The 12,340-nt window shown below is 38.2% G+C and overlaps 1 protein-coding gene across 4 annotated transcripts in view; it reads left to right on the top strand.

Annotated features, from left to right (window-relative positions):
• LOC140154802 (low-density lipoprotein receptor-related protein-like) overlaps nt 1–12,340 on the top strand; it is a 134,813-nt gene that overhangs the window by 77,469 nt on the left and 45,004 nt on the right. For all 4 annotated transcript variants that reach the window (XM_072177384.1, XM_072177382.1, XM_072177383.1 and 1 more), the window contains exons 10-17: nt 16–156; nt 1,786–2,050; nt 2,843–2,971; nt 4,654–4,824; nt 6,059–6,291; nt 8,229–8,477; nt 10,872–10,991; nt 12,139–12,261. In XM_072177384.1, coding sequence (XP_072033485.1) covers nt 16–156; nt 1,786–2,050; nt 2,843–2,971; nt 4,654–4,824; nt 6,059–6,291; nt 8,229–8,477; nt 10,872–10,991; nt 12,139–12,261 — 1,431 coding nt within the window. The remainder of the gene's footprint in view (nt 1–15; nt 157–1,785; nt 2,051–2,842; nt 2,972–4,653; nt 4,825–6,058; nt 6,292–8,228; nt 8,478–10,871; nt 10,992–12,138; nt 12,262–12,340) is intronic.

Raw genomic sequence — 12,340 nt, 5'->3', positions numbered from 1 at the left:
TGTTCTTTATTGCAGACATTGATCAGTGTACTCTATTCCCGAGTGTGTGCAGTCAACAGTGCTCTTATAACAGCAATACCAGGGTTACAAAATGCAGCTGTGTGGAAGATTACACTTTACAAGCAGATGGCATCACATGCATTGCTACCAGTCCAGGTAAACAAACGGAGTTGATGTATGTTTGTTCGTTTGTTTGTTTGTTTGACATTATTATTCAAATCAACAAATTAATGGGTACTATGTTACTAGGTTAAATGAAATAGGGGAGAGTCGTCTAAGTGGTCTACTTATTATTAAGATGGAAATATTAGTTGAACATGTACGCGATGTTCATAACACAGTACGTACACAGACGGTCACACACTGTACCGTATAGCACAACTGACAGAGTGACACGCGTTGGCGATATAATTTTCTTTGCTTTACCTTAGTTGTTTGGTGTAAAATTAAAAGGGGACATATCTAACAGTAAAAGCTAACATTTTATGGAAAAGAAATACTAATCTAATTTTATGGAAATGTTACTATATGGCTTTAAGTCTTAAATGTCTATATAAAAATCATGGAACAAGCCTGGAAGGTTGTGTTTGCTTTACTATTATTGTTGATGGTAAAGATCATTTTAGCAAATTTTCACCCATTAAAAAAATCATTGCTTATTAAAAATTTATCAATTAAAAATTGAATTTCAAATGACCATATGACCGGTGGTAAGTGGTCCGCACATAGGAATCGAATACAAATTTGTCAATTTGTTGGGTTTTTCTTAACCACCACATTGAATATTATGTATTCACAAAGGTATTGATGGAGAAGTCTCCAGTAATCACAGAATTATGCCTTATATATTATTATCAAGCATGAATCACATGGTTTTATTTTACATATTGACCATAAAAATTTCCGGGTGCCGGAATTGTCTGGTGCAATGACGCCCCAGTAATACAAATGAAGGATGGCGACAGTTGAGCATAAATACCCATGACGTTATAACTGTAGACAATTTCGGTGTAGAAATTTTGAATATTGCGTATTGAGAGATGAACATTTTTATTCGTTTTATTGATTGGTCAATATGAGTTTGTTTTAAATAAAAGTAATTGCAGTATTGTAACAATTATAATGATTTATATTGAACATGCGTGAAATATTTAGAGAATAAAGGTATTGTTTTTAGCCCCTGGAGTGCATCTATGGTCTCATATAACGGGCGACATCATTATTTTAAGTAAAACAACGAGGCGGCGAGTTGTTTTACGCCAAAATAATGATGTCGCCCATGTTATATGAGACGATAGATGCACGACAGCGGCTAAAAAACAATACCTTTATTCTCATTCTTAAACACTTAAAATATCATAGAAATTTTACAAATTAAACCTACATTTTGCAAGGAATTACCTAGGGCTTAAAATCGATCAGTCTCATTATTGCTGTGCGCCTCCGATTGGTCCAAATAGCAAGTACGCGTATCGCGTTGACGCACACGCGCTGACCCGTGTTATATCGTGTCATATCACATGGGTAAAGCTGGGTAAGAACCAATAAGATTGCAGGAACGTTCGCAAGTGTTTAAGAATGCTAAGTATTCTTCAAGAGCCTGTTGATCCCATTAGCTCTCACTCTAATACAATAACCTCTCTGAAATGTCAAAGCAAATGGTATGCCACCAAACAATCAGATTGTTACTTAATTTCGCCCGCCCTTCATTAAAGTATCCTGACATGACCTTTTTGAATCTTTTTTTTATGAACATTTGCCAAATTTTTGTTGCTTTCCCTACAGTGATTCCGGAACTGATTTTCTGTAATAAGTTTTACCTGCGAAGCTCTGGAATCTTACCAGCTACTAGTGGCAACGGTGAGGCATTAGCACAGGACTTTAGTTTCCTTGTTGCATTTGACTACGATTATGCGGTGGGAAAGTACTACATGGCGGATGTTTCAGCTCGTAGCATCATAGAAATGAATTTTGACGGGTCTGCCAGGAAGACTATCATCAAAGAGAGTGTCCCTGATGTGGAAGGCATAGCTGTAGACTGGGTTACAAAGTAAGCATTGGGCTGTTCTTTTTGCAATCTATACCCCCTATGGATGACATGTCCTTAACCTCCCACACAGGGAGTGTGAATTTCAAATGGGGTTACCTAAATGGGCAACTCCATTTGAACCCTCCCCCCATGGGAGATATTGTTTGAGCGCACTACAGTTTTACTATGGCAAATTTGAACTTGACACTCCTTTCCTCTGATCAACACTTTTTTCATGAAAAGTTTTTACAGCTTTTGCCAAAATTTGGTGGCAACAGCTCAGCAAAATTGGGCTATTTTGAGGGGAAAAGTTTGAAAAAATCCCATCCATATACACCAATCCGACTAGGCCATTCCTGCGGTGTCCCCGACGTAAAACTGCGGTGTCCCAAGGTCGGGGGTTCAATCAATTACTTGTTAGTGTGCTATACAGAATTGTACACAACAGTAATTTTCAATACACGACCATGAATTGATTGAACAAATTAAATCTCCCGCACTGGTACAATTGTGGTTCCGTCAATAGAGGGCCAAATACAGTAAACGCTTCTCGGATTGGTGTATACCAAAATTGGAGGGGGGTGTGCCCCCCAATTGATCTGAAATTTAAAAAATCCCATACGAAAATTGCTGAAGAACGGCTTGTGCCCCCAATCAGATCCAGTGCCCCCAATCATGGTCGGTGCCCCCAATGTGATGACCCATGCTATATGCCACTGCATATTTGCGGTACGTCCCTATATGGTAACCCCCCTCCTGTGGGCTACACATTGGAACATTTAAGTAACTATATTGTCATTATTTTGTTTTCAGGAAATTATACTTTACAGACAGACTGTTGGATGTATTGGAAGTGTGCAATGTAGATGGCAGCCAACGAAAGACATTGGTGAGAGAAAACTTGTTTGAACCTAGAGGTGTGGCTGTTGACCCCAGAAATGCGTAAGTTAATATGTGACTCGATCAAGGGAAATGAGTCGGATGTCGCTAATATTGATTTTGAGATATTGGCAAAGAAAGTGTTAAAATTCTTTTGTTTTATATTGTTTTCAGCGATTGATAAATTAACGTAACTTCACAAAGAAAGGTCGTATCAACATGGGGTTTTCAGTTTCTGGAAGCTCTAAATGTCCTCTTTAGAAAAATATGTAAAACTCATTTTCGACCAGGGCCGACATGTGACTCATTCCCCTTGATCATGTCACATATATTTATTATATTATCATGAAGTAGTATTTCTATACCCTTAAATTGTAGACCTAAAGTTGAATTACAAGTATTTGTTACAGGTGTGACTGTTGTGGGAGAGCGTGGCGCAATGGTTAGGGTACTTTCCTTTAGTGCACGAGGTCCCGGTTCAATTCCCAGCTGTGGCGATTTGCTGGGATATTTATTGACTTGGAAAAAAAGAAGTCTAAAATTAATTGGCAACCTCTGTAGATTAAATTCAGACTTCCGCTCTCCCCATGGTTCATTTAGAATTGGGTAAATGAATCATGAAATTGTTCAAATCCTTCGGAGGGGATGTTAAGTCCGTCGGTCCCGTGTGCAGAGAGCCATACCTGTTACATGTATCTCGCAGCCAGTTTCGAAAAGAGTAGGGTGTTTACCCCTGACTGTTCCCAACCCGCCCCGGTATTCAAATGGACCCCAATGGAAATAAGCTTCAATAGAGGCTTTCTTGGGTTATCCAGGGTTGTCAAAAACCGAACAAATGAAATCAAATCAAAAAGACTTCAGATATGGGCAAGAAAAAAACGAATTTTTACCAACAGTAAAAAAATTTCATGTGTTAGTAAAAATCTAACCCCATGCCAAAATGTGGTTTTCTATAAATATGTTATTCTTGAATATTTGATTATCAGTGTATTGGATAAATGAACCATGAGAGTGCCTTTGGAGGGGACATTTTAATGCTTAAAAGCTGCCGGTCCAATATACAAAAAGCTGTACATGTATTACGGTCACATGTATGAAGGATGTGAACTGATTCCAAAGATCAATATATGGTAGCACTTTGAGGTGGTTTTCACTCCAGGGGGGGGGGGGTCACTCCCATTGTGGCCTGCACCATTCACAAGAAGAAAAAACACATACAAAAGGTAGTTTTTGTGGGTAGGCACGTTACGCACACATCATGTTTAAGGTGTCAAATATATGAAAAATTGGAAAAAAGGGTAGCAAAATTGCAATGTCATGATCGATCAGTTGGGGACAAACAGTTGTCTTTTAACTCCATTTTGGTCTCGAAATCATATTTGTAGCACTTCCAAAGATATCCCCAGCTACTAATCAGTCATTAATCTATTACCCTCGGGCCTTGAACTATGCAAATTCATTTAGAGGATTGAAAAAGTGATCCATGTTTCGGGTGTGAAATAGCACAGCAATCCTTCTTTAGGGTATGAAATTTGATGCAAGGAATAAAATCCCTGTTTAGGGTGTGAAAACAGGTGCGTGTTGCCTGTTTAGGGTATTGTTTCAGCCAAGGGTTAAATCCTTGTTTAGGGTGCTTTTTCAAAAGTTGATTCTCGCGGATGGTGTACAGGTCACAATGGGAGTAACCCCTCTCTCCCAGGTTTTCACTATATATAGATTTAGTATTTGTTTGTTGACTATTTCAGCTACGTTTACTGGACTGACTGGGGATTAAACGCTTATATCGGACGAGTAGGGACGGATGGATCAGACGAAAGAGAATTGCACAACAAAGACATTGTATGGCCTAATGGTATTAGCATTGACTTTACATCAGACAAGATTTACTGGACAGATGCACACTTGGATTACATTGCGTAAGTTAATGCTCTGCATGCTTCAACCAAAAATCCAAGTTTTGAGATATTTTCTCAAAATTTCAAGAGCTATCTTAAGAACTGCTGAACCTAAACTAGGCTTGTTTGTACTCATTTTAATGCATTTTTCATGCCGATTCCAAATATGGTCATAAACATTTACAATTCTGGAATTTTTGAGTGGACACTGCTGGGGAGAGAGTTAAAACAATGCAATCCTGGCCACGCTTTTGCTCTGCTGCATTGGAAGAACCATGACAGTCCTAAACCTGCCTCTGGATATCAAAATAAGCTTCAGGTTATGGAAAACTACAACTTAATTTCATTTTTCATTTTATATTTCATTAGAGAGCTGCTTTTAACCGTTTTGATCAGTTTTGTCAAAATGGTTCACTTTTTGGTGACACTATTAACACTGATGAATTAAATGAATTAGGGTTGCTAGGATTTTGCAGGCAGGGATAAAGGCATTTCAGGCAGGGGAGAAGGGGCAGGGTGCACACTGACAGCTCTTACCAGTTAGGTAAATATTGGACCTGCCTGTCGCCTATCACACGGTAGAGGATAGGCAAAATAAAAATTCCTATCGTTTATTCTCTAATTAGAGCACATCAGACATATCGAATTGCATTCTGAATACGAAGAATGTCCTTCTGATATCAAATAATTTTGATTTTTTGAAATTCGCAATGTAATACATATTTTATAGCAAATGATTAAAATTAATATTTTTGATATTTAACAGTACTCGAAGTAAACTTTATAAATCTGATGATTTATACTTAAAGTGCATGTAGGTGGGATGAAAAGCCGACGATCAATTGAAAATGTTGACTTTTCGTATAAAAAATCAGGTCATTTTGGGGAAAAAATCCATATCTTCAATATGAAAGGTCAAAATTTTCAATTGATCGTCAGCTTTTCCTCCCAGCTACATACATTTTAAGAATATATCATTAGATTTATAAAATTTACTTTGAGGACTGTTATATATCAAAAATGTGAAAAATATCAAATTTTAATAATTTGTCATAAAATTTGTATTATATCCTGAATTTCAAAAAATGAAAATTATTTGATATCAGAAAGACATTCTTCGTATTCAGAATGCAATTCGATATGTCTGATGTGCTCTCATGTCCCGCAATAAATACTGTCCAAACGTTCATACCCCATCCCTTAAGTGCATTAAATCTATAGGCATTAACTGTTTTATTTCTATGTCATCTTCTAGATATGCAGACTTTGATTTCTCTAATATGCACCGTGTCATCAGCGATGACGTGACTCACAGGATAGCTCATCCATTCTCAGTAGACGTATTTGAGGACACGATGTTCTGGACGGATTGGAATGAGTTCAAGTTGTACCGTGCTAACAAACGAGACGGTAGCAGCATGCAGGAAGTTCTTGTTGATCTAGTGCATAGGCCAATGGACCTTCATGTACTGCACCCTCTGAAGCAACGTAAGCAATAGCAAACATGATACTGTATTCCCCTTTGTTAAAGGCCCATTCAGTGATTTGCTCATCCGGTCGATCGTAAAAATCATCAAAATTCAGATTTTGGTACTTTTGTCATTCCCTCATTTCAAATATATAGTTTTGGTTTCTCTATTGTTCAGAAACCAAAAATCAAGGGATTAAAATGTGGAGATGAACTGGTATGCAATCATAACACTATTGTGCTGGGAGGACACAAGAGGGTATATATAATCAAAAGTATAATGCCCTATAACCATAATGTATATAATAGCCTATTGTGCTAACATTTTCATTATCGATATCTATCAACGCTGGCGACTTTTTGCCGTGGGTGGCCCACTTCCATGACACCATAAATTACACCGAGATTCCGTTTGATAAGTTATGGATATATATATTTGAGACCTAGGCCTACATGTAGAAATCATGTGCATATATTGAGGGGTGGGGGGGGGGGGTGTTTTGTTTATTTGTCTGAAATATAAACGATGCATGATGATGCAGATGATTTGATTATGAATTAGATTATTTCCCGGAAAGCACAACCCATACCTCTTACCTATGTTCCCTCCGCCACCTATATATAACCACCTCCCTCCCCCTCCCCACACTCGATATTGACTCTTCCCTATTATTCCACTCCACTCTTGAGCCCCCTCTCCCCCTCCTTCCCTTCCCACTTCCAATGCTCTCTCCCTCTGTTTCTCTTTCTCCCTTACCCTTACCCTTACCCCCTCCCCCTCACACACACACACATACCCTCTTTCCCTGGTGATCTCTTCTATCTCTCTCTCTCTCTATTCTCCAATAAATAAATTGAATAAAAGTTAGTTTAAACCAGCTTTCTATGTGGCTTTCTATGATATTGATCTTCCGTCATGCGACATGCACATAAATAGAGTTGCGTATAATAGTGTTTATAACAATGAAGTCATAATCTGTCAAGTGGCTATTGTAATGTCTGTGGAAATATTTCGATGGTCTATATATTTTCACAGTGAAATCAGCTTAGGCTAATTCGTAGTCTCAAGTCAATGCTTTCAAACTAAATCAATGCTTTCAAATGTAGACTGCTTTGTTTGACTTCTCTGCTCGTGAATATTGCACTGCGAAATTTAAACATTTCTTTTGTATACATAGAGTAGGTAACTTCAAATCAAATAATTTTACGATCCACACCACTTATAAGAAACTGAAACCAAAACCGAAACTGACTGACACAAATGTTCGGTTTTAAACAAAAGGTAGAAACAATGAGTTCGATATCTTATGATTCAAGTGGTTAGGCAGGACAATAGGAAACCACGTGACCAAAACCAAAACTAAAACTATATATTTGAAATGAGGCATTGTCATAGATATGTAAACATAGCCTGCTAGTGGTTCAGCCAAAAGCCATGTATTTAAGACAAAAATATAGAATTTACGTAAATCTGTAATTTAGATACTGACAGTATCGAAATTAGCTACATGTATTCAAATATGGGGCTTCAACTTCATTAATATACTGCTGCTTTCTTTATTTTTTGCCAAATTTTTTATTTCAAAAACACCAAATGGCAATTTGAATGACTTATCCTTCACTTTTAAGCAATTTATAAACAATTTTAATTTTTTTATACTTTTGCTGGGATCACTGAATGGGTCTTTAAAGTCCCCTCTAATAAATGCGGCCCCCTGCAATTTATGACAACCAAACTGTTCAATAAATTCTGGAAATACCTGAAACCTATCAGCTTTTTAGCAACTTTCAGTTTTTTTCCCTCAAATTTACATATATTCTTTTATGTTCAGCCCACTTTTACGCTGTTTTCAGCTTATTTTGAGTTCCATTTTTTTACTAGTAAAAGTCAGTTTCAGGTCAGTGTTAAGCCTAACGCCTATCAGCATTTGACGCAATTTGCTTTTTTTTTTTTCAGCTATGATAACAACAAATCCATGTCAATATAGCAATGGTGGATGCAGTCATCTGTGTCTATTGAAACCCGGTGGTGGATTCACATGCGCTTGTCCAGATAACTATCTTTTGACAGATCAAAATACTTGTGTTTCTGATTGCATCAACACTCAGTTTCGCTGCGAGAGTAACCACCGATGTATACCAGCATACTATGTATGCGATGGAGATGACGACTGTCATGATGGCGCCGATGAAGTTGGCTGTACTGGTAAGCATGGGGGTGATAACCCTCCCCACGTGGGTGTCGACTGCAGACCACAAGTTTCAATTTTTTTTAAATTTTAATTCAATAATTTCAGAATTGTTAATTGCCATGACCATATTTGGATGCAGCATGAAAAATGCATTAAAATGAGTACAATCAAGCCTAGTATCGGTTCAGTGGTTCTTGAGATAGCTCTTGATATTTTCAGAAAATATCTCCAAACTTGGGAGTTTTTATGTTGAAGCCTATGGCTAGCATGCAGAGCATTATCATCCAGAATAGTTTGATTGGATGAAATTCCTTTGATATAATTCCATATTTTAAGATGTGTTCATACAGCCCAAAACCTTCATATCCAGTGGCGTAGCCAGTGGGGAGGGGGGCAGGGGGCCGGTTCCCCCTTATCGTCATGGCTGTCGGTTCATGTAAGGCTGTCAGTAGACGGAAGGCGTTGGTGAAAAAAAACTGGGTTAACAATAGACTATTTTTCACTCAGGGTGACAGAAAAAAGGGTAGAATTGTAAAAAAATTATGAAAAATTGTGAATTATACATAAAAATTATGTGATGTGTTTTTATGTTAGTAGCGCCTATTATCCTTTTTTTTTCTTCTTTTTTTTTTTGCTCTTCACTTTTTCAAACCATGCAACAAAATTTTGGGTCAACCCGTCGGTACATTTACAAGTTGTGCCCCCTCGGTTCCAAAATCCTGGCTACACTGTTCATATCTAGCTATTAGAGACCCATTCAGCAATTTACTCATTCTGAAAATTGTAAAAATCATCTAAATTCCGTTTTCTGTTTTTGTATATAAAATAAAAATGTAGACATTTATATAGCGCTTTATGCCGTAAACAGCCTCTGAGCGCTTTACATTTATTCCGCCGTCATTAGAATATGTCGGAACCACGTTTGCAGCCTACAAGTGGCGCAGGGTCCATCAGTACAACGACTGTGACTACCCCTAACAGCTTCCCATTGCACCTGGGTGGGGTGAGGCAAGCGAGGCAAAGCGCCTTGCCCAAGGGCGCAACACGGTGCTGGGACGGGGAATCGAACTCACGCACGTCGAGCAAGCTCTCAGATTATGAGTCCAAGGCCGTAACCACTGATTAAACCCCGGTCGCTGGATTACCGGTCCAGAGTCTAACCACTGCACTACCTGAGACCTGAGTTCACAATTGGTACTCGGGCAATCTCAACTTAAGTCCCCATGATAATTCTCTCATTGTATCTCTGCGGCCAATTATAATTAAGAAATAAAGGGTAATGCATTATCCTTTACACCCAAATAATGTGTCGAGGCAGTAAAACGTAAATAATGGGTGAGGCGCAGTGAACCCATTATTTAAACGCTTTTACTGCCGAGGACACATTATTTGCGTAAAAGGATAATGCTGCACCCTTTATTTCTATTCTATTACCAGAAAATAGTGCAATTTAAAGAGAAATGTCATTTTTGGCAAAAATATTTTAAGTTGTTTACTTCAAGGTGGAGCGAGTACGCGTAAGTGACAGCGCCAGATCGCGAAATATTGCACGCGTAACCAAGCCGTAGTGCGAGAATGTGTTACGGCGCTTGGCCCATTATTGCAGAATAATGGGCTCTCACGTGACGCTTTTTAACAAATCACAGTGCTTGCGATTTTGAATAATGGGTCGTGGAGGTAATAGAATATTAAATAATGAAGAAGGAGGCGGCCTATATGCTTCACCCTAGCAGGGTGTAAGACAATAAGAACATTATTTTCATATGTCAGTTTGCTTGAGCCCCAGACAGCTAATTTAAATCATAATTTCTTGGGCTTGCATTGTTTATTTCCGATCCTTGCATATATTAATTGTGTCTCACATTGTCTTACACCCTGCTAGGGTGAAGCATATAGGCCATCTCCTGCTTCATTATTTTGTATTAAAGACAAAATTAGAAATGAAGCTGTAATAGATCATTTATTATGACCTAAGATCAAAAGAAGTTTTCAATTTCCAAATTTTGAAGAACACGTACCATTGTCCATCATGATCTTTATATTTTGACCCGAAACATATACATTGACCCCTGGTCCCGTAAAAAGTTTTCCTTGTCCATTGGTGGTGCACTGAGTCAAACTAGAAAACCATGTTCTTATGATATCAGTGAACATCACTTGAACTTCACTTAAACCTCTTATTACGCTCTTCCATTTAAAATTCACATTCCACCCATGGAAGATTGTGGAAATATCTTCCACAGGGGGAGTAATAATTTCAAATGGAATTAGCACAGTAACCAACTCGGTTTGAAATTTAACCTCTGTGTGTGTAATTTCATGTTGATTCTTTCTTAAAAGGGTGTATGAAATTCAGAAGCTGTGTTATTTGAAAACCATACTCCCTCTGTTTATTTCTTGCTCTACAGGACATCGTCATTGCCCTCCAAAGACGTTTCAGTGCTCGACATCTAATCAATGCTTACATCCAAACCTATTGTGTGATGGAAGTGTCAACTGTGTTGATGGCGCGGATGAGCAAGGATGTGGTGAGTTTTAGTTATCAGTTTATCACTTCATGACACTAGGATCCACAACATGCTCATCTATCAGGGGAACAGTTCTTAAACCCCAATACATTTGTACATTCATTGAATGACCTTTGACGATTTGAGTACAAAACCTCATACTCTGCAACTTGAGGTCAAATTTTGAACTATGATTATGTAATTGAGGTTATTGGACTATGCCATTGGGATGAGGCTCTTGTGGTCCATAGTGTGAGCTGCACACGACCCATTAATGGGAATATAATTCTCTTCACCACATGTCCAAGATGGCCGCCATGGCATGAACAGCCATCTTGGATGTGCAATAAAGGCTTCATACCACCAAATAGAATTGAAGACAGAAATAAAAAGACTAAAATGCGTCTGACGTCATCTGTCAATCAAACTTGAGCACGGTTTGTTTACAAGTGTGTTGTGATGATGAGTTACTGAATGCGGCAGTAAAACCGGATGCCTTATTGTTAATTTTGCACCTTCAAACATACAAACCACCTCAAAAGTTAGGTCTTTATAGTAGGAAACTTCCTTTCCCGAAGGCACCATGACAACAATGCCTAGAAAGTTGCTTTTCGCCTTGTAAAAGTAGGTAATTTTCACCATTTTCTGCTATTCCGACCGGCACCAGATAAATTGACCCTCCTTTTACGTGCTAATTAACCAATCAAGGATCGTATTGAATTTGATTGACAGTTACGTCAAACACATTTTAGTCTTTTTATCTCTGTCTTCAATTATAGCTTTTCATAAAAATACATAAAAATTAGGGGTCTTACTTACTTTACACATTGTGCCATTCTCGAAATTCTAGATCGCCTATAAACAGACCCGTATGCAGGATTTTTTTGGGGGGGTGCTGATTTTGGAAAAAGTGGACTTTTTTCCAAGGAGGGGGTGCGATTTTGTGAAAAGTGGACTTTCTTCCCAACATGTGGACCTTTTTTGACCAAAAAGCATAAAAACCTGATTTTTTTTTTGCTCCCCTACGCTCGCAAATTCTGAAATTTTGGGACTTTTTGTATACTTTTGCAAATTTGGGGGGCTGCCTATAAATAATACTACTGTTCATTCAGAAGTGTTTGTCTATCACAATGATAATAAAATCCATTTTTCTTCCTTTCCTGTACAGGGGATACTGAATGCCAAGACTGGGAATTCCGTTGCACTTCTGGCAAGTGCATTCCTCTCACATCTAAGTGTGATCAAAGTGACGATTGTGGTGATGGTGCTGACGAGTCAATGGAAACTTGTAGTAAGTTCTTTAATCCACTGAGCACTACCTGCCAATCTAACATTGCCTCTGATTGGTCAATTATGTGATATCTTCAATT

Source organism: Amphiura filiformis, chromosome 6 (assembly GCF_039555335.1).
Source record: "Amphiura filiformis chromosome 6, Afil_fr2py, whole genome shotgun sequence".
Classification (NCBI taxonomy): Eukaryota; Metazoa; Echinodermata; class Ophiuroidea; order Amphilepidida; family Amphiuridae; genus Amphiura; species Amphiura filiformis.
The sequence above is the reverse complement of the archived record's forward strand: the minus strand, read 5'-3'. Positions and strand labels throughout refer to the sequence as shown.